The sequence below is a fragment of the Pinus tabuliformis genome, chromosome Q (genome assembly GCF_031772625.1).
Source record: "Pinus tabuliformis cultivar Carrire ecotype Pingquan chromosome Q, CPIR1, whole genome shotgun sequence".
In the NCBI taxonomy this organism is placed as follows: domain Eukaryota; kingdom Viridiplantae; phylum Streptophyta; class Pinopsida; order Pinales; family Pinaceae; genus Pinus; species Pinus tabuliformis.
In genome coordinates this window covers 507501394-507524128 of record NC_142296.1, presented here as the reverse complement: position 1 = coordinate 507524128, position 22735 = coordinate 507501394, and the positions used below count along the sequence as shown (strand labels likewise).

The following is a 22735-nucleotide window of genomic DNA, read 5'->3' as shown; positions in this document are numbered from 1 at the left end:
ACAACTAGCCAAACTAGCAGCCATATACTCAGTCTCAGCTGAACTCAATGCAACTGACTGTTGTTTCTGGCTGATCCACGACACAACTGCCGAACCCAACCCAAAACAACACTGGGGAGTACTCTTCCTATTTGAAGCACAACCTGCCCAATCTTAATCCGTGTACCCTGCCAGCCTCACTCCATCACCCTGTCTATAATCAAGACCAAAATCCACTGTCCCCTGCAAGTAACGAAGAATGTGTTTTGTAGCCACCCAGTGCACTCTCCTGGGCTCACACATGAACTGACTCATAGTGTTAACTGCAAAACATGTATCTGGATGAGTGTTGACCAAATACATCAAACAACCAATCAACTGTCTGTATAGAGGAGGATCCACCAACTTGGAATCAGAAGCGTGAAACTTCTTCCAATTAGTGATCATAGGTGTAAACATGGGTTTGCAGTCCTCCATGTGAAATCTGCTAAGAATATCCACAATGTACTTCCCTTGTCCCAGGAAGAAATGCCCCTCCTCCCACACCTCCAATTCCAGAAAATAATGCATCAAGCCGATATCCTTCATCTCAAACTCTGAAGCAATATCTCTCTTGTAGCCCTCAATGAGTCTCTTTGCACCAGTGATGATCAAGTCATCAACATACAACACCAGAACGAGAGGCTCCTCACCCACCACAATGAAGTATAGGTTCGGATCAGCGTCACTCTTTGTGAAACCCAACTACTGCAAGTATGTATCAATCCTCAAGTACCAAGCTCTAGGAGCTTGCTTCAGGCCATAGAGTGCCTTTTCAATCTGCATACATGGGACTCCTTCCCATGCACCTCAAAGCCCTGCGGCTGCTCAATATAAACCTCCTCCTGAATGAAGCCATTGAGGAATGCGTCCTTCACATCCATTTGGTGGATCTTCCAACACATCTCTACTGCAATCGATATAATGGAGCGAATAGATGTATACCGAGCTACGGGAGCAAAGGTCTCCTCATAGTCAACTCCCTCTACCTGTGAGAACCCTCTCGCCACAAATTGAGCCTTGAACTTTTCGATGCTACCATCTGCAGCATGCTTTATCTTGTAGAGCCATCTGGAAGTAACAACCAATTTACCGTCAGGCCTCGGCACTACCTCCCAAACATCGTTCTTCATAATAGAAAAATACTCCTCCATCATGGCCTCTCTCCAGATCTGCTGGCTGGCTGCCTCCTTATAACTAGAAGGCTCGGAGTCAACAATGCTTGTTACCAATGCCATGTAACTACAAAACCGCTCAGGTGGTTTACTCTCTCTAACCTGTCTCTTTGGCCCAGCAACTAATGTGGCCTCGTGCAAGGTATCTTGAAGCCACTTGGGCTTCCTCTTCCCTGAGCATATTTCTCCCACTGGAGTGAAAGAATCCTCATCATCATCAAAAGCCTGAACTCCTGAAGGCCTGCCAACTGACCTCATGCCTGAATCTGTGCCTGTAGATGCTGAAGTACCGTGCGAACTGTCCATTAGTGGACTACCCTATGAATTGCTCTGTGGACTGCCCTGCATGTTGCCCGAAGAACCACCCACCTGACTCTGAGAGCCACTGCTCACTGATGGACTTGACATTGTAATTGATGTACCTCTTGATCCCTGACCACTAGATCCCTGTGACTGACTCAACTGCTCTCGAGGGTCAGGTGACTCTGGATACTCTAACTCCCGTGACCTCCTGAAAGCTCTCTCCTCCTCGAACTTCACATCCCGCCTGACAACCACTTTCCTTTGCGCAGGAATATAAATCCGATAAGCTTTCGAGGTCTCGCTATAACCCACAAAGATGCCCTTGTCTGCAGTGGGCTCTAGCTTGGTCTTGTTCTCCTTGGGGACATAGGAATATGTAAGGCACCCAAAGATATGAAAGTGCCCAACATCAGGCTTATTCCCAGAAAAAGCCTCCTTCAGAGTCACATTCCCCAAGGCACGACGTGGACTCCTGTTTTGCAAGTACACAACAGTGTTGCAGGCCTTTGCCCACAAAAATAAAGGTAACCCTGGATCATGAAGCATGGCTTTGGTAGCCCTTTCCTGAACAACAAATGATACCCTCTATCCTCAAGTGCTGAGACGGATATTAGGTTCTTCTTCATTCTAGGCATATATAGAACATCTGACATTTTCAAGGGAGGTTTGGGTCCCCTATCAAATGTCAATGTCCCCACACCGACTGCTCTAACAATGCTGTCATCACCAAGTACTACCTCCATATCAGTATCACCCTCTGAAAGCTCTGAGAAGTACTCTCTTACTCCTGTCATGTGGCGGGAAGCACCATTGTCAACATACCAAATGCTAGTAGCGGGGAAGGCACACTCCCTTTGAACCTGTATGGCAGGTGATCCTGCACTAGTGGCCTCACAAGCTATGAACCCAAACTCTCGATCAAATCTCTCTGAGAAGCTCTCTATCTTTGCAGAAGCTGCCATGGGTTTGTCTTTCCCTTTCTTGTTCTTCTTCTCCGGACACACAACAACATAGTGTCCCAACTTTTGACAATTCCAACATTTGACTTTGGAATAGTCCTTCTCCTTGTTTTGCTGCTTGCCTTTACCTTTGCTTTTGCCTCCACTGTTGGAAGCTTGCTTCTTTTCTCTGCCCTTCTTGCTTCTTGCTAACAATGCCACATTGTCATCCTCCTCCACTTGTTTGGCTGCCCCAAGATGGTTCTTTTTTATCTCATTTTGAATGCAATCATCCCACAACCTCTCCCAATCGGGAAGGATTTCGCGTGCAACAATGCCATCCACAAAATTCTCCCAAGTCTTGGGAAGACCATTCAAAGCAATTCTCACCAACTCAGTGGGTGCAATGATCTCACCTACGGCTGCCAACTCTTCTCTCACTGAAGTGATCTTTGTGAGGTATGCTATAACACTGTTAGTCTTAGCCATTTTAATGGCCTTCAGTTTCTCCTTTAGGACCATTTTTCTATTTTCACTTGAGCTCTGGTAAACACTGGTCAAGGCTGTACACATCTCATGTGCATAAGTCTTTCCTCTCACGCAAGGAATGACATGGTCTTTGATTCCTTCCAGAATCAATCTTTTTGCCTTAGCATTCTTTTTGTTAAACTCTGCCAACTGTACAGGGTCAGCGAGTACTGCTACTGGGTTCTGTGTGGTATTTACCATAATGCCCCAGACTTCTGCTTCCTCAAAGATGCTCTGGATTCTCTCCTTCAATGCACTGTAGTTGTTTTTCCCATCCAACCTGTCTTCACCTCTCAACCCCAAAGACATGTTTCACTGTCTTATCAAACTGAAATTTTCAAATCTGTGGTAAAGGTTTCTGTTTTCTGTGTAAAAAGTAGCTTGCTGTAATTTTCACTTTGCTGTCTCAAACTGCACTTTTCAGCCAACCAAACTCTGATATCATGAAGAAATTTCAACCCCCACTCCGGTTATCAGTTTCCTTATCACTTCATGCATTTAGTTTTAAATCCAAGCATGATAAAAATTCTAAAATCTGGAAATGATAATTTTTTTTCTTCTGAAAACACAAATTTAGAGATTTCACAACTGCTAAAATAGCAGAAATAAAACACACCAAAATTATGACAGCCACACACAGAAAATAACACAGTGATTTTTGGTCAATGTGACCCTGGAAAAACCCCCTACAACTCTTGGGGAAAACCAGTTTGAGAGTTCTTCTTTATTTCTGAAAATGCTTTTACAGAGAAATTGAAATACACAATAAAAATTCCAGCGACCACAAATTACAACTTATCTCGATTTCCGTGCTTGAACTCCACCTCCAAAATCGTGCCAATCAAGAAACAACCAAAACATAAATTTCTACATCAATAAAACAACATTAAATGCTGTACCGTCAGCCTCGAAAAATGTGCCCAGAACTTGCTGTTCCTCTTCCTCGATTTCTGTGCCTTTCTCCTGTTGTATGGTTTTTCCTTGGGATGCGTGCCAATAAACGCTGCTGCCCAGATTTGCTGAAATGTTTTCTTGCTGCTCTCCTTCACTTTCTCACTGCTAAGAAATTTTCTCCTTGCTTTCTCTTCTCTTTCTCTCAAATGCTCATGAAAGAATGAATTGATCTTTTCCTCTTCTCTTCTCCTTTTATTCTCTAAATGACTTTTTGGGTTACCCTAAGATCTAATGGCTGAGATTCATTTAAATCTAGGGATGAGAATAAATGTGCATTTAATTCTCACTTTCTATTTTTTAACTCACCCACTTAGCCTTTTATTTCCTTAGTCATCTTTTCACTTTCTAAATCTTCATTCATTTTAATAAAGTTGCCTTTAAATTAGAATGTAACTTTACCACTTATAAAGTCACTTTTAAATTAGAATGTAACTTTACCACTTATAAAGTCACTTTTAAATTAAATTGACTTTACCACTTATAAAGTCACTTTAGGAGAAAAGTAAAAACTAAATTTGGACTTTTTTCCCTATGCCAAAGATCAAAGCTTTAGGGAACCACTTATTCTCTCGTACCCAAATTTTAACATGCTCCAGTAGTATTTATGCACAAGAAGGATGGGTCATGGTGCATGTGTTCGGATTATAGAGAGCTCAACAAACTCACTATTAAAGATAAATTTCCCATTCCTGTCATTGATGAATTATTGGATGAATTGCATGGATTAATTTACTTCACCAAGTTGGATCTTTGTTCAGGATATCATCAAATAAGAATGAAGACTGAAGACATTCTGAAAACAACATTATTGAAGAAAGATGCATTTTCATGGACTCCAGAAGCAACAAAGGCCTTTGAACATCTTAAAGAGGCAATGTGCCAAGCACCGGTCTTAGCTACGCCAGACTTCACAAAAACCTTTATTGTGGAATATGATGCATCAGGAAATGGAATTGGTGATGTTTTAACGCAAGAAGAAAGACCCATTGCTTTTGAAAGTCGTCCAATCAAAGGAAAGTATGTACACAAAATAATTAATGAGAAGGAAATGTTGGCAAGACTACATGCATTTAAGAAATGGCGACCTTACATGATGAGAAAATCCCAGTTCAAACAATATTGCCAGAACTTGACAAGGAAGGAAAAATCATATTGGAACTTGGAGCAGTCACAGAAACAAGAACCCGACAGCTATGAAATTGATCAATTTTAGAGTGTCTCATCAAGTGGAAGAACTTATCTGCTAAAGATTCCACATGAGAGGACAAGAATTTTATACAGAAACATCCAGAACTACTCAAGCGTTGAGGACAACACTTTTTGTAGAAGAGGGGCATGTTAGGTCCTTATACTACTAGTGTAACCCCTTATTGTTATTAGTGAAACCCCTTCATTATATTGTTGTGCCCATGTAGTCCCCATATTGTTATTATTGTGCACCATCGAAGCCCACTATTGTTATTATTGTGCCCTTACATTATTATTGTTATGTCAGCTTTGATTATATTATGACCCCTTAGACTCTTATATATAGAAAGGAGGTCTTGTCATTTGTATCATCCAAGAATTGTTCATTTGTGTAATGTAAAGGAGATTGCCCCCTCGAAGAGGCTGATTTCGAAGGCGTTGATCTATCTTTTCATTGTTTGTTATTTCAATGTCATCAATATTGATCTATTTGAAAGGGTATTATCTCTAGGGCCATTACTCTACATGAAAGACTTGTTCGGCAGATATTACTTCAAAGTTCAATCTACAAAGTTCAGCATGACATAGAGGTTGCATTCACAGGAGTATTAGTTTAGAGTATGGTGTTGTCATAGGGTTCACTGCACTTGAACCTTGAGGTGTGAACTTTCGAAGTTTGGCGATCCTCGAAACAAAATTCGAATTCTGCTTAGGTTCGGTCGAGGTTCACTCCTTGGACTTCGGCTAAAGTTTGGTTCATGTGTGTTCTTTGGACTTCGGCTAAAGTTTGGTTCAGGTTTGCTCCTTGGACCTCCATACAGCCATGAAATGTGTGGTTGAACAAAATGGAGTGAAATTTCCCCTCAAAATGCTGGATTTAATGCTTGGGTTTTCAACTAAGAACTGAACTTTCTAAAATTTTGGGACAAATTCAGTGGATTTTGTGAGTTGTAGAATTTTGGGCATGACATCTGCATGACTTGTAGGATTTTGTGCTCTGTTAGAAGGGCCTCTGCATCAACAAGAACCAGTGAAGTGGGCCAGCAGTGTTACAGGTTATCTCAAGGTCAACATGAATTACATGGAGAAGAGCTCTGAGTTACCAGTTTTTCATGATTTTTCACAGTTTTCACAGATCACATGTCAAATAAATTAGGTCAATAAACACACATTAAAAACACTGGGGATAAACTTATAAATTTCGTTATTTTATAGTGTAATATATAATTATGAATTAACAAAAGTTAATGTCTATAAAAAGACTAGAAGAGCCATATAAATTAACTGGCTGATAAGCACCAACAGCGATCAAAATACTTATGTGCCATTTGTAATGCTGAGAATTTGTAACACCAGGGCAGGAGTGGAGGTAGGAAACTAAAAAAATGGTTTGGAATCCTTGATTTCTGAAGAATATTTTCAGACTATTAAATCTAATACCATCCATAATTTTTTACTTTTTAAAGAATGGAAATTCTGGAAGCCCTATTCGGAAATAGACCACGTATATTGGTGTAATAAGTTTGTGTCTGTGTGTGTATATATATATAGCCTAACTTAATGGTGAATCTCATCTAGAGCTTATTGAAAAAATAGAATTTGAATTGAACCTAATTGTTGTTGAACCTGAACTCAAAGTACAGTTGCCTATTCTCATCCACACTCTTTGCTGTATGCATTGATAAGCAAGAGTCTTATTTAATTTGTAACCTGGAATAGTGGTTTTATGCTGTTTGATATTGTTGTTATTTTGCTTTGTTTTAGATGACATTATATCGATAGCACATATGTTAACTATGAGATAATTTTTGCTTTCTCATGTTTCATTTGGAGATGGAAATGTAGTTTTCGCCAGAAAGCTTTTTTGCCATACACGACAGTAAAATGTTAACACAGCAGGAATATCCTTTCTACTTGGAAGTACTTCCACAACGCACACTTTCTATTTTGTATAGCTAGTTGGGTTGTATTATGCAGGTATGTTATTAATAACGTGGACCATTTAAAATATGGGAAACAGGTCACTTGAAGGCAGAACTCACATGCAAAATTACACAAGCATATTAATGGGAGAGCACATCAAGGCATATCCAGCCACTCTACAATAATATGAACACCAAAACGTATCTCATAACTGGAAGTAGTCCGAAGGTATTAAAATTGTTTCCTTATGGTAACATCTACATGAGTAGAAAATAAATTTATGACAATAAAGGTAGAAAAGGAGCCTGAAACATTTATCTGTAGTAATGTCATTTGTATATTTAATTAACAGTTTAAATTTGCTCTGTTCGTTGTCTTTGATGGGCATTTGAAAGAGCCAATGTTAATTAGTTCACGCATCCAATCAAGAATATGTTTTCCAAATGTACATGAGTTTTAACTTTTAACCAGTGTTCCACGGGGACGCGTCCTCCAGGGTTGGGTGCGCGCAGCCCTCGCACCCTACGCACTTGGGACGGGGGGACGTCTGGGGAAACATTTCCCCACGTTCCCCCCCTTTTGGGGAGACGTGGGGAGACGAAGGGGGGACGTTTCCCCAGTGTCGGGGACGCGACTCCCCAAAGGGGGATGCCTGGGCGTCCCCCTCAAAATGGGCTATGCATCCCCCCTTAAATTTGCTTGTGAACAATGGTTTATGACAGAGAAAACCTAGTATTTGACCATATTTCCCTATTAATGCTATGCAATTCATGGTAATGTTAAATTCTTGAAGTAAAAGTGACATTCTCCTTTATCTTTCATTTTCATTCATTCTCCTTTATCTTTATCTTTCATTTTCATCCTTTTATTTAAATTTTTAACATTACCATGAAATGACTCAGGATGTTTGAGAGTGGTTCCGACCTCATTGGATTTCATATGGAGAAAGTAGAATTTTAGATCTCACCCAAAATCCAGCAGACTTAACAGTTTTTCAGGGATTGAGGATTCGATGGATTGCAATGTTTCCATTGCATTTTGTCATGTACAAGGGTATGGAATTAGTATTTAATCAAGAGCACCAAACCCTCTGTGTATTTTAGAGTGACTATTAGACTCATCACTCCACTATTTCTGAGTTTTAGTTATATCAATTTATTATTCCAAACTTTAGATTTCAGTATCTATTATAGTCTATTTTTCTTGGTACTAATTAGATTCTAGAATGATGAATGATGAATTTAAATTTTAAATCAATTTAGAATTTAGAATGATGAATTTAATTTTTAAATCAAAGTAGATTCCAGAATGGTGAATAATGAATAATGAATATGGATCAGAGTATTTCATTATTGAATCTCGTGGTCTATGGATGAATCATGTATGTATTAGTAAGGATGTTAAGTATCGATCAATGTATTTCATTATTTAATTCAAATATGTATGTATTATTGTATTTATGCTTTCATTATAGAATATGAATTTGATATATATATATATATACATATTAAAAAGAAAAAAAATTATATACCCCGACGTCCCCCAGTCCCCCCTAAATTTCCCTAAAATTTGAGGGTACTACCACACATCCCCTTTGTGCGTCTCCCCGTCCCATAGTCTTGGTGGAACATTGGTTTTAACTGGGATCAAGTCCGATATGCAGATTGGGATTCTTGGAATCTTTTTATGCATCTCTGTGCATGCTTATTGTTGTCTTGTGGTCTAAAGTTACAGTTATGGTTGATTTGCTTTTTAATCCTCAGAAGTAAGACAATGAAGTATCTTTTAGAATTTTACTACTCAGTCATTCATCTCTGGTTATGTCTGCTCTGTTGACAGGCTACTATTGCAGACATAGCTTCTGTAGCTGACAAGGCAGTAGTCAATCATTTTTTTATCAGGGCAATGCAAAAGCTTCTCAAAGTAACACAAGAAGCAACTAAATCTGGGCATGCGAGAAAATCTTCTATGGAAGTCGATGGTTCAAATAATGAGCAGACAGCAGCATCAACAAGGTAATGTTTTAGATGCAGAAATCTTGCTTGTTTAAGCATGCAAAATCACGCAAGAGCTTCTTAACCTGAATCATATTCCTCCTGCCATATAGGCATTACCTTTTGTAATTTTCCCTATAATTTTCAATACAGGAATCCATAAATATCATTGAAATATCTGTAGCATATCTATCATATTATTTGCTAGTACTTAGAGATTTTCACAATTGAATGCAGGGCCCAGCTCTTAGATCTGGCAGTATCAGTTCTGCAGGGTCTGGACGTTGAAGCTGTGAATATGCTTTTTGCTGCTACAAAGCCGGCTTTGCAGGTTTGATATCTGTCATTTATTGCTTGTTTGCAAGACCTGACACATGGAGAAAAAAATGGTAATTTCTTATGACATGTTTGAATCTAGGATGATGAAGGGCTAGTTCAGAAGAAGGCATATAAGGTGCTGGTAGGCATTCTGAAGGTATATTATAGTACTCCTATACTCATAATAATGCATCTTAGAGCAGGGGAAATAATTGAAATTGAATTATTTTTTAAATATATATTTTGTTTATCTTGTTTAATGAATTTGTGTGAAGTTTTGCATGTCATGTTTGCAATAAGTTAGAATCATAACAGCAGTGATTTTCTTGGTTCTGTTGAAATCGCATTCGACAGGAACATGGGGATTTTCTGGCAAATAATTTGGACGAGATATTTGAACTTATGGTCACAACAATGCCGTCCTGCCATTTTTCTGCCAAGCGACACCGACTTGATTGCTTGCAGTATTTAATCATTCATATTTTAATGGTCAGTCTTGTCACTGAAACTTTTCGTTTCAGATTTAAATTTTTCTTATTGAATTTTGGATGCATATTGTGTTACCAAGTTATAGGTTTTAATTTTGATTGATGATTATTTTTTAACGTTGTGCTTCCTTCCGATTGTTCTTGCTTTTATTGGTCATCTTATATGTCGAATTCTTGTAATTTTTGGGCATTTTTCATTGCATTTAAAAATAGCCTTATCCTGAATTTAGAAATTCTCTTAAGCCACCCCTAATTGTTGTATGTGAAATGGAATGCAGACTGGTGAAGAGATGAAAAATGGGGGCATTGCTTGTTTCCTTAGTGAAATAATTCTGGCTGTAAAAGAGGTAAGTAAACATGCTCTAGGATTGCTGATATGAAAAATTAAGAAATTGAATTGGCTTCTACAGAGTGTTTCTTTCTTGTCAATTAACTGTTCATCCAAACCTTGATCTGTATTCAACTGCAAGTGTTGCTCGTCTCTTATTAATGTAATTGGATAGATGATAACATTTAAATAGTAGCTTACATTGTTATCTCATTTTACTCACGATTTTTAGCAGTCTGTTCTGATCTCCATATTCTATGTTTTGCTCATTCTTTCTGTTGGCAATTTTCATCCTTGGTTTAGAGTGTAGACATTGTGTAGTTTTTTTTAATTAATCCTGAGTAGAGTCAATGAAGTTATCTTTTGGCCTTTTTGTTAAATTTATTAATAGTTATGGTCTTTGCTGGGGATATACAACATCGATAATTCTACTTTAACCTACATTGGAGCAATTCCATATTGCCTCATGACAAACAAAACACATTGAACAAAGTGCTTCGATTTTAAAAAAGAAGAGTCTTTATCAAGGCCCGAAACATCCATGCTTGCACCACATCCATTGCTCTCTTGATTGATAACTTGAAAAATATCCATGAATAATATAGTGAACATGCTCCCTGCAAAAGCAATCAGAATTCATCATGCATAACCCATTGCACATATTCAAGTGTTTCAAGATGCCCTCTATTAGCCTAGAACTTATGGGTTAGGAAGCCAAACCATTTCAAGGATTTCTACAATACACCCAGGCTGAACACACTTCACTGAAAATATTACTCAATATTGCATTTGATTTCTAAAAGCAAAATCCAAAATCAGAAATCACTATCAAGGGATGCAATTGCTTATCGTGCTCTTCAAGGTCTGCCAGCATAGAAATGCGAAATAAAATCAATCTGATGTGTACTTGAGAAATGAGGTCAGATACATCATCAGGGTTGTCTTCACTAAATGTTGAGTTTTGGGAAGTAGACAGTTACTTATCATTGATTGCTTTGAGCCTTTACATTATGTGGATAGTCATATTGCTTTATATGTCAGATAAACTGAGTCATACTTATTCTTGGCAATTGTGGACAATTATTACTGAAAACCAGTCTTTTGTGGCATCTAGGGTATGCCAAACTGCTATTGTTGCTGTTTATATATTTTACACTAAATACACCTTCATGAAATGAAGGACACCATGTGAGAATCGACCTTTTTAACAGCAGGAAAATACTAGTAAATGCTTATTGAATGCAGTAGGAAGTATAAATCATATGACATATGCTTATCTATATGTTTACATTTATATTTTATCTTCCTTGAGTACTGACTGCTTGGACATCTGAGTTGAATTGTAATATGTTTCTGACAATTTTTCACCAGTCCAATAAAAAAACAAGGTCGCGGGCTTATGATTTGCTGGTCAAAATTGGCCACTGCTTGGAAGATAAAGAAAAAGGAGGATCACAGGAAAAGCTGCACAAGTTCTTTAACATGGTAAGGAACAGTACTGGTAGTACATGTGGTGACACTAATTCCAGGTTGATATTACATTCCTTGAAATGGAGCTTGAGATTTGCTTAAATTGAATACAGATTAAATGTCATGTGTGGTGTGTATGTGATGACATATATCAAAGTGATTGACTAGGCTCATGAGCTTCTTCAACATCCAGAAGATTGCGAGGTCCTAAATTTATGTGTCAATACTCTGTAATTCTTTGGAAATTAATTGCAATGTCATTTTGAGGTTGTGAGGATTTGACCATTTGATAGAGCATACTTGAAGTTACTTTATTTTAATATGAGAAGTATTAAATGCACGTCTAATAAACTGCTTCAAAGTTATTTTTTTGTAGGCCCAGTTTACTTTCTGGTTTCATGCACTGGATTCCCATTGTATATATGTAAATGCAGATTTCATCTTAGGGAGGATCCAAGGTTTCGAATATTCTATTCCTTTTTTGGTAATTAAAAAGCTCTTAATTTCTATAGATGTTATAGGGTATTGGTAGAAAATTGTGGAAGCATATAGCTATCCCAATATGAAGTTCATATATGGCTTTTCACAGATATTATTTTGGACTTATGTCCGTTCTCTTTTTATATTAAAAACTTCACTTATCCATGCCCTGTGATAAGTCTATGTAGTTGATGGCACATTCATATTTGATAAACTATGCTGGGCAGAAGGTTATACATAATCCTTTATTCTTTGACATATTGTAGATTGCTGTAGCATATCTTCATATACCATAGTTGCATGGTGTGATGTTCTTGCCTAAAAACTGACGTACCTGCTGATCCCACATTTTGGGGATTTTGGATTGCCTGGGGAACGTTCCAATTTGCCTGGGGATGCCATTGGGGACTTGGGAATGGTTAGTCGATACCTTAGCAGTTTCAGTCCAGAAAGTGGGAATGTTTAAGGGATGGTCCCCTCCTACCTCGAAAATTTGGGAATGCAAGTTCACTGCATTCAGCATATTTGAAAGATGGAATTCAAAATTCAGCAAATGTGAAAAAGTGAGCTGTAAATTTGATTAAATTATGTGGCTTAGCTCTGTACTTGCAAGATTGCATATTTGAGAACTGGGCTTCCTTTTCTCACTGTATTTTTCTCAGATGCCATCTTTTCTGACTGTTTTGTTCTCAGAGTGCAGTCAAATGCAGGTATATTAATGCCTTTAATGGATTCCAGCTGCATCTGTGAAATGGCTAATGTCTACTGGTTGCATCTGCACAAACAAATGACACGTCATGAAATTTCTATGCTTGTGCCTGTGGTGTGTTTATAGTTATTTATTTCATTATTTCTCGAAGGGAAAATGTCATGTTTTTTCTATATCAAGAATAAACTTAAAAGCTCTAAGAAATGAAACTTTCAAAGATGCCTCCTGTACACATGACTTGCTTTATGTGACTGCACATGTAGACCTGGGCACCCCTCTTTCATCCTCTATTATGGTGTCGTCTCCTCCTCCTGTGGCCATGTGAGCCCCCCTCAATTTGCTTCCATCCCTTCCCATTCCCCCTCATGCCCTGTTCCCATCCTCCCTTCTCTCATAGGCACACGCTCCTCTCATGACCCACCATGTTGTGGCATTTGAGAACCTTTTGAGGCTCCCTATCAACAATATGGCTGCAGTTTTGCATGTTCTACCCCTTCCCACTATCTACCCTTCTTATATCTGAAGCACAATATTTGTTGACTGATAGAAATAAGAATATATATTATTAAGTATTGAAATGATGGATACAATTGTGGGAGGCCCCTGGCTTAAATACTGCCTCGGGTGCTTCTTGTGAATGGTCATGCCCTTTGCTTAATTAACTAATAATTACAGACTAATTATTTTTTACATAACATTGCCTTCCTCTTGAAAAGATGCTTTGTCCTCAAAGCATATGTAACGACAGGTGCTGTTGAGGAAACACTTCTATCTCCCAAGAAGCTTTTCTTTTGGTAAGTCCTTCCATTTGATCAGGTATTCTTTGATTACTCGTGATCGCAGCTTCTTTTCCTTGATGGAGATGATACCTTTTGGTTCTAGAATGACCCTTCCTTTTGTTGAAGAAAGTGTAACTAGGTTTGGTGTTCATAAATGTAATTTTGATCTTTGTACTTGTAAGAGAAAAGAATTATTGTTTTTGTCAATTGTAAAAATGAGTTTCTTGCTCATTGTATAGGTCTAGCACATGTTGAAGTGCTATAGGAAAGTCAAAGAGTTAATGTAATTGTTAAAGACCTGTGTGGGCATGTTACACTATGTAAATCTATGTATTAGAGTCAAAGATAGACCTCCAAACAAAGTCAAAAGCCGCCTCCTTATGTTGGCCTCAACAAAAGAAGTAATTCGGTGTCTTAAGGACAATCGACCTCACTTGATCAAGTCTGGCCCAAATAGGAGGGACATACTCCTATATATAGTGTTATTCGATCTCACCAAAGAAAGGTAAGTGATCTCTGAAATCAGCAAAGAAGAGGGCTAGAATAGGTGCGAGAAAGGAAGAGGAAGGGTAAGCATCCTAGACGAAGTTGGAGGACTGACCTTGAGACAGATTTCTGTCACACGTGCGAAGAGGAAGGGTTCATTTTGCTGCCATATAAGAGATGCTATTACAGTCATAAGAAGAAACTTGGTTGGGCTGGTAAAAGAGTGCTAATTAGGCCTCTTACTCTCAACCAAAAGAAGAGACAACTAAAGCGAAGGAAAGAGAGCAAGCAAAGCATCAATTTTTGAAGGTATCACCTCACAAGTGCGAAGAAAAAGGACCATACTGCTGCTATCTCAGATCCATGACTACAGTAAGGAAAAGAGCTCATATAAGTCAGAAATAAGGGCTTCTCCTTGATTAAAGAAGACTCCACCTCAAGCGAAGAAGGCAAGGAAGAATACCTCTCCTAGGGTATGCGTAACTAGGGTTTTTGCAGTAAAGCTATCAGTTGAAGGAGGACGAAGAAGAAGGTCAAGGTGCAACAAAATGGATTGATCTCGGATCAACGGGAAATGCTTGACTTGTGCTTGGAGGATTTCTTTTGTCAAGGGTCTAGGGTTTGGCATTTGTCAATTGAAGCTTCAATAAGAGAAATTTGCAAGGGTTTTCCTCTCTAGGAGAGAGGTTTTTCCCTAGTTGAGAGCCAACATCTTGTGTTCTTGAGGCCGACTTGGTGTGGAGGTTACATAATTTATTTTTGACTTGAAATTAATTCTTTTTACATCGTTCGAAAGCCCAAGAAGCTTCTCATAAAATATATAATGACTTTATTGACTCTTTATTAATCCTAGGACTATTCAATGAGGACTTTGACTAATAAAATGATTACCCAAGCATGAAACACATGCTTTAATAAGTCATTGTAACAATAATAAAAATTCTTTTGACAAATACATTTTATAAAGACCAAACCCAGTTACATTTTTCAACACTCCCTCTTAACTAGGGAGGTATTCATATGGAAGATCTCGAACCATATGAACTATGGAGAGTTAGGCACCGCAATGCCATGGACTAGATTCCTGACCAGGGAACTCTTTCCAAGGTCTCTCAACAATTTAGGCACTAGAATGCCATGGACTAGATTCCTAACCAAGGTTATCTATCCAAGTGGGACTAAGATGGACTAAATCTTTCAGGCTCTCTAGGTACCATCAGGCTTACTTGGTAACCATCAACCCAGGGATCTAGGTGCGTATCCGAGGTCAGAGCTCCGAGACCAACGCCACCCTCCCTACTTTAGGAACTAGACATCAATTCATAGTGTTGACCATATGTCCTCCCAAACATTGTGTCTCACACATAAGGCCTTAACAAATCTCTTCCAAACTTTTATTATCATTAACAAGGTCAACAATGTCAACTAAACCAATCATGCTTCTAAGATACCCAAACTTCTTATTGGGAAGAGACTTTGTCAGTATATCAACTACTTGATTGTCTGTCGGGACATACTGTAGCTTCATGATCCCATCCTGCACCAAGTTCCTAGTATAGTGGAACTTATTGTTGATATGATTCATCCTAGCATGAAACATGGGATCTCCAGATATCTTTGATACAACTTTGATTATCACAATTAATCACAGTAGAATCTAGAGGCTTCTCAAACAAATTTGTCAAAAGATTCCTCAACCATACAACCTCCTTTCCTACTGCACATGCAACCACGAATTCTGCTTCAGCACTATTCAAAGCAACACGATCTTTCTTTCTACTCATCCATGAGATCATGGCATATCCCAAACTAAAGCATCCTCTTGTAGTGCTTCTACCATCAGTCTCATTGCCACCCCAATCTAAATCTGTGAAGCCAATCAACTTGACTTCCTTGCTATTGTACTTAAGGCGATGATGTATTGTACCACGAAGATATCTCAATATATGTTTGGCAGCTATCTAGTGATCATGACGAGGCTCCAACTGAAACTGACTTAGGATGTTCACAACAAAACATATATCCGGCCTAGTATTTGCCATCCTTGCTTGAGTCGAAGGTGGGGGTTTTGGCTAGTTAGAAGCAATTAACTTCTTGGCTTCCATGTTGTATAAGTTCTTCTTATACATCAGATACCTAGTCATAGCCATGCTTTCAATGGGGAAAGGTTTGCGTCAATCGGGAGGATAGGATATGGAGTATTTCCTTTAATCTTGAGGTTGAAAGTTATAAACAACTTTTGGATCTGTTTAGTCTTCCTCCACAACTCTCTAGATATATTGCAACCCCAAACCTCATATCCATATAAAATAACAAAAGTGACGAGAGCCTCAAAAGAGGAGTTTCTTTAATCCCATATCTAAAGGTCTATTGATTTACAATTGTTTCCAAGCCCATAGTAGGCTTTGCATCCTCCATTTATCCTTTTCTCACTGCTATAATTCCAATTGAGCTTATTATGGATGCTGATTCCCAAATATTTGTATGAGGGAACTTCCTCCAAGTAGTTGTCATAAATGAAAGTATCATAGGTGATTTTTTTGGATTTAATTATCATGACTTAAGTTTCGTCAGTATCAATAGTGATACCATCTTGGAGGATTCTTAATTGATTGCCAAGATTGTACTCCCTCCTTGCCAAAAGAACAATATCGTTAGCATAAATAAAACGAGAAGAGTTATGACTATACAAGTGAGCATGGGTTGAGGCAATCGACATCTTCCAAACACTGTTCTAGCTTATCAATGTATATGCCAAGAAGGGTAGGGGATAAGGGACACCCTTGCTTGACTTTGATATTGCATTTAGTTTATTCTGACCAACCCTCAGTGGTCCTAAGCTTGGTAATAACATTCTCATACAACCTTTGTCACAACAATCCTCAACTCGAGAGGAACCATTATTTCTTCTAGCCAATTCCATAGCATTGCTCTAGGAATGATGGCAAAATCTCTTCTAACCTCATCAAAACAATAGAAGTGATCAATTTTATTATTTTGGCATTTCTTTGCAATGATCTTGAGTGTAACAAGATGGTCTACAGTTGAATGATATCTCCTAAACCTAGCATGGCCATTAGCTCTTTTACCATGGCTTTCAAGCCAAAGGATAATCTTCTTTACCAAACTAAAGTCTATACAACTTGGCTAAAATGTGGCTAATCATAATGGTCTTGTAATTAGAGGGAGTGGTTTTGTCTCCACTTTTAAAGATAGGCACAATAAAGCTTTGCGTCCATTGTTTAGGGAAGCTTTGCTTCATAGCTCGATTGAAGAGCTTGTTTATGTGAGGGATGAGTATAGGCTCTCCCATTTTGAAAATTTCAGCTTGGTAGCCTTCAATGTCCTTAGCTTTCCCATTAGCAAGCTGCTTAACCCCAAAGTTGATATCTTCCAAAGAAAAAATTTCATACTTTATGGGGTCATTCAAAATGGTGTCCATGGCATTAGTGGATTCATAAAGGTTTTTAAGGTTGTTAATTTTAATTAACAATGGTATGTTCTATGCTTCGCACAGTTACTTCAATGTCCTTTAGATAGCCCAATGACAATTTATAATATAATTTCCAATAGAAATCATATTAACCATTAATTACATTGACAGTAACTGTAGATAGAACATAAACAATAAATGCAGAAGACAAGCCAAGACAAGAGAACATTAGATTTGTCGAATGCCAGGGAAAACCCCCAAGATGGGTAAAAGTTGAAAACCCTTTGATCAATTCTTCTTATTATAAATATTAAATGTTCAACAGAGAAAGAGAGTATAACAAAGTCAAAATTGACTTGCCAAATGATGATCAAAGCAGCCTTGTCAAATTTGAAATTTTCCTACAACAGTCAACAACCCTAACTAGAAAGTCAACGCTGGTCAAAGCAACAACAAACAATCCATAATGTAGGTCGGTCAAACCCAATCAAACTTGGCCTTCTTTGCTGGTCAAAGTCAACCAAAAAATCAATAAAACAACGGTCGAACTTGGTCAAAATTTGAACTTCTGACCTCCGTCTAGGCCAATCAAAATGACCAGAAAACCTTGGCTTCTATTCCAATTAATGCAGCCTTCCAAAATCGAAAATTTGGCACAAAAAATGGTAGTCAAAGCAGGTAAAAAAGCCTTGGTCAATGCTGGTCAAACCCTGCTTCAGTCTTGAAATTCAGCCTCTGAAATTCATCCTCTTTTCCAGCCACAAGTGTGAGAAGAAGGGTTGCATAATGAACTGTATGAACCAATCAGATGAAGAGAGAGAAGTAAATATGATGAGGTGCCAAATGAGGTTGGAGGTCTCTCTTATTTATACAAGTGGTTGGGGGTCAAGAGACATGTCCATTGGGCTTCATGAGCCTACATGATGATGTGGTCGACCTTGACAATTTGCACATGTGTGGGCTTGACCTCAAAAACATATTTCCCCTTGTCCAAATTTGATGATCTTTAGGTCGATTTTGGTCCTCTTGTGATCCAGGTGGATGTTGGTGGCTACCCACCTATCCCATTTGGACCTCCGCAACAGTCTCTTTCATCTTTTTAGTTTCCTTATTTATAGCACAATTTACTATTTTTAGCAGTTTTTCGGGTCCTGAACTTTCGGAGCCGTTTTGAGGCCCTAAACGACGTTTTTTGAGAAATCTGGGGGCAACATGGGTCCATGGACTGATGTTGCCCTTCCCAAAGTTGTAGTGCTCGGATAGATCTTTCTAACAAGCGATTGTACACGTCAAATGGAGATTGTATGCCAAAGTTATGACCCCGGGAAATTGATGTACCAATTTACCCAAATGGGGCTCACAATTTGGCGTTTCATCTTCTAGGGGTAGGTTTTGGGATGTGAAGGGTTTTACATTGTTTCTCAACAATAAATAGGCCTTCGAGCCTCATTGTAACACAGTTCAGAGGCATGTAGCCGCCACACCTCTTCCCAGAGATAAGCTACCATCGCCCTAGCTGGTTTATTTCCATTACTGTTTGTAAGCATAATTCAATATTTTATATTAATGAAATGAATTATTATTTCCGCTGCATATCTGTGTTTATGGTTATCTCTGTAATTTGTTATGTTCCTGTTTAAATCCGGATCAGTGGTATCAGAGCGGTCTGCTTTGTCTTTGTTTTTCTTTGCATGTCCCCAACGAGGTTGGGATATAAGGAGTTGGGGCTTGAATTGGTCGAACCTTTGCAAGACCAGCCTCGCAAATCCCGACGGCCTCCCATGGCGGATGAGAAGAAAGATGAGGGGGCAAGAGATCCTATTAAAATCTTGCTCGAAGAAGCCCTCGAGCGACAAAGGAACGCGATGATGGACAGCTTTGCCCAGATCCTTCAGCGGCTACCCAGAGGCGACACACCGGCTTCCAGCAGCTACTCTAGAAACGCCACACCCTTTAAGGTACAAGTTAATTTTGAAATCCCCATATTCGAGGGTAAAATAGATGCAAATGTCGTAGATAAATGGCTAAATCTGCTAGATGGGTATTTTTCTGTTCATGAATTTTCGAGTCAGGAAAAGATTGTTTTCGCTCTTCTCAAAGCAACCCCTCACGTCAAGGACTGGTGGGAAACCTACTGCGAGCAGAAGAATGAAAGTACTGGCTCACTATTTTCAGCTGCACCCACGTGGGATTCATTCCGGGATGCCGTCAAGGAGCAGTACTACCCTGTCAAAAGCTATGAGGACAAATACATCAAATGGACCACACTGCGGTAGGGACGAGACCAAGATGTGCTAGAGTTCACAAACATTTTTCATACCCTTCGTACACAGTTGGGTATCAAGGATTTTGAGCTACATTTGGCACTCAAATACCGCCGCTGCCTACACAGATACATCTAGGAAGAGATGGAGTTCCTGAACATCTCCTCGCTTGGCACGACGTATCGATACGCTGTGAAAATCGAGCAAAAGTTCAAACAGAAGAAGCGAGACTTTGGATTTGCAAATCCGAAGCCCAAAGGACAAAGCCAAGGCGGGGTGACCCAAGACAACCTGTCGAAGCCGCAAGAAAAGAACAACACCATGAAGCTGAAGGACACAGGAAAGTGGTGTGAGTTCCACAAGAGTCCCACTCATAACACAAGTGAGTGTCGGACCAAACAGTCGCTGGTGGCCGAGTTGAAGGCTTTCAAATTAGATGCATGTTCCAACCCTGAGCCAGAACCTGACAAGGGGAATGACAAGGGGAAGCAGATCATTGATGCGGATCCCAGCGCCACTGTTGCCACCGCCAAGATCCAGAAGAATGAGCCCGAAGATCCAGAGGAGGGGGAACGTCTTTTCCACTCACAGATGTGGGTGAAGGGTTTGCCGCTGCAATTCATTGTCGACAGTGTCAGCCAAAAGAACCTCATTTCAGCAGAGGTCGTGAAGCGGTTGGGCCTACCAACTACACCACACCCGCAGCCATATAGAATTGGGTGGCTTCATGAAGGATGAGATCTCAAAGTTCGCCAACAATGCCGCCTTCCCTACAGCATCAAGCCCTTCAAAGACGAGGTAGTGTGTGATGTATTATTAGGCCAACCATACTTGTGGAGGCGACATGCTGTGTATGAGTCAAGGCCTCACGCTGTCATTATTTCTTTGGGTGATTCATTATACAGGATACCGGAGGTAGCCCCACCTACCGCCACCTCTTTGATCACTGCTAAGAAAGGCAGCAAGCTCATCTCCCAGACTAGAAAATTCATCTGTCTGGTTCGCTCCCAAAGTAAGGGGAAGATCGTCACCACATCCATGACCCCCGTGAAGGGTTCCTCCATGCAGCAGTAACAGCAAAGGGATACGGTCATGACAAAACACAGGAACAACTTCTCTTCACCCACAGGGGTACCACACAAGTTTCAGGTGGGCAACAAAGTCTGGTTGCATCGACAGAAAGAACGTTTTAGCAGAAACCATTAGAAGCTCAGACCACTCCGATATGGTCCTTATAGCAGTACCAAGGCTGTGGGGGACAATGCTTTGGAGCACATCATTCCTCCATTCCCTTGCCAGCACCAAGTGTTCAATGTGGACTGTCGTCAACCATGCTTCCCACCATTACTGGACACATCAGAGATTGCAGGACAAGTTCAGCAAATAGAGGAACTCAACGCAATGGGGACCATTGCTTCCTAAGGGGGTAGGAATGATCCAGGTGGATGTTGGTGGCCACCCACCTATCCCATTTGGACCCCCACAACTGTCTCTTTCAGCTTTTCAGTTTCCTTATTTGTAGCACAATTTACTGTTTTTAGCAGTTTTTCAGTTCTTGAACTTCCGGAGCCGTTTTGAGGCCCTAAACGACGTTTTTTGGGAAATCTGGGGGAACATGGTTCCATTGCATTTTGTCATGTACAAGGGTATGGAATTTGTATTTAATCAAGAGCACCAAGCTCTCTTTGTACTTTAGAGTGACTTTTAGACCCATCACTCCACTGTTTTTGAGTTTTAGTTATATCAATTTACTATTCCAATATTCAGATTTCAGTATCTATTATAGTCTATTTTGCTTAGTACTAATTAGATTCTAGAATGATGAATGATGAATTCTAATTTTAAATCAATTTAGAATCTAGAATTATGAATGAAGAATTTAATTTTTAAATTTATGTAGATTCTAGAATGGTGAGTAATGAATAATGAATATGGATTGGAGTATTTCATTATTGAATCTCGTGGTCTTTGGATGAATCATGTATGTATTAGTAAGGATGATGAGTATGAATCAATGTATTTCATTATTTAATTCAATTATGTATGTATCATTGTATTTATGCTTTCATTATTGAATATGAATTTGAAATATATATATATATATATATATATTAAAAAGGAAAAAAAAATGTGTACCCTGACGTCCCCCCGTCCCCCCTAAACTTCCCTAAAATTTGAAGGTACTCACACACATCCCCCTTGTGCGCCTCCCCGCACCCGCGTCTCCCCGTCCCGGAGTCTTGGTGGAACATTGGTTAAAGGTCTTAAGAGCACTCTCTCACTTTGTCATATTTTGAGCCATTTATCACTTGATTTGAGGACATACACCAGTCATGTGGACTTCATGCTAGCCATTGAGGGATATTATGAGTTGATTTGACTTGGAGGGGCACTTTCCATGCTTTTTGAAGGTTCCTTTCTTGACTTGAGGACGTGATCATACCTTACATACATCAATTGAGGACATTTGTGCATAATTAGAGTCATCTGCTTCTTAGAAGTGTTATTTCACATCATCCATGAGGTCGCTCCACATTGGCACTTTGCTTCATTAGAGAGGCACCTTACCATGATTCAAGGCTTGTACCATGCATTTCAAAAGGAACGTTGAGCTACTTCTCCAAGTCAACCTCCTCCTTTCTTTAACCTCCCCTCTATTGGAGGGTTTTATGTACATCTCGCATGTTTTGTTTGTTGCTTGACTTAGTGTGCTTCACTTTGTGGACGATAAGTCACTCTTGTAATTATCCTAGGCTAATTTTAGGGAGAAAGAAATCATAAAAAATGAGAAGGATGCGGAAGCCTTTTCTATAAATATAGGCTCTCTTTTCATTCCCAATTGTTGGTTGTTGGATGTTATTTAAGAATAAAACTTGTTGTATATCTACCTATTAGAAGAGTTATCAATTTTTGTAGCTCTCTCCTTCTCGATTATTTTCTTGGGGCATCAAAAATTTGT

The 22735-nt window shown here is 39.2% G+C and overlaps 1 protein-coding gene across 1 annotated transcript in view; it reads left to right on the top strand.

The window, feature by feature from the left end:
- LOC149220392 (ARM repeat superfamily protein) overlaps positions 1-22735 on the top strand; it is a 91898-nt gene that overhangs the window by 51509 nt on the left and 17654 nt on the right. Inside the window, exons 8-13 of the mRNA XM_089384779.1 lie at positions 8867-9042; positions 9259-9352; positions 9440-9496; positions 9694-9828; positions 10106-10174; positions 11527-11640. Of these exons, the coding sequence (XP_089240905.1) occupies positions 8867-9042; positions 9259-9352; positions 9440-9496; positions 9694-9828; positions 10106-10174; positions 11527-11640 (645 nt within the window). The remainder of the gene's footprint in view (positions 1-8866; positions 9043-9258; positions 9353-9439; positions 9497-9693; positions 9829-10105; positions 10175-11526; positions 11641-22735) is intronic.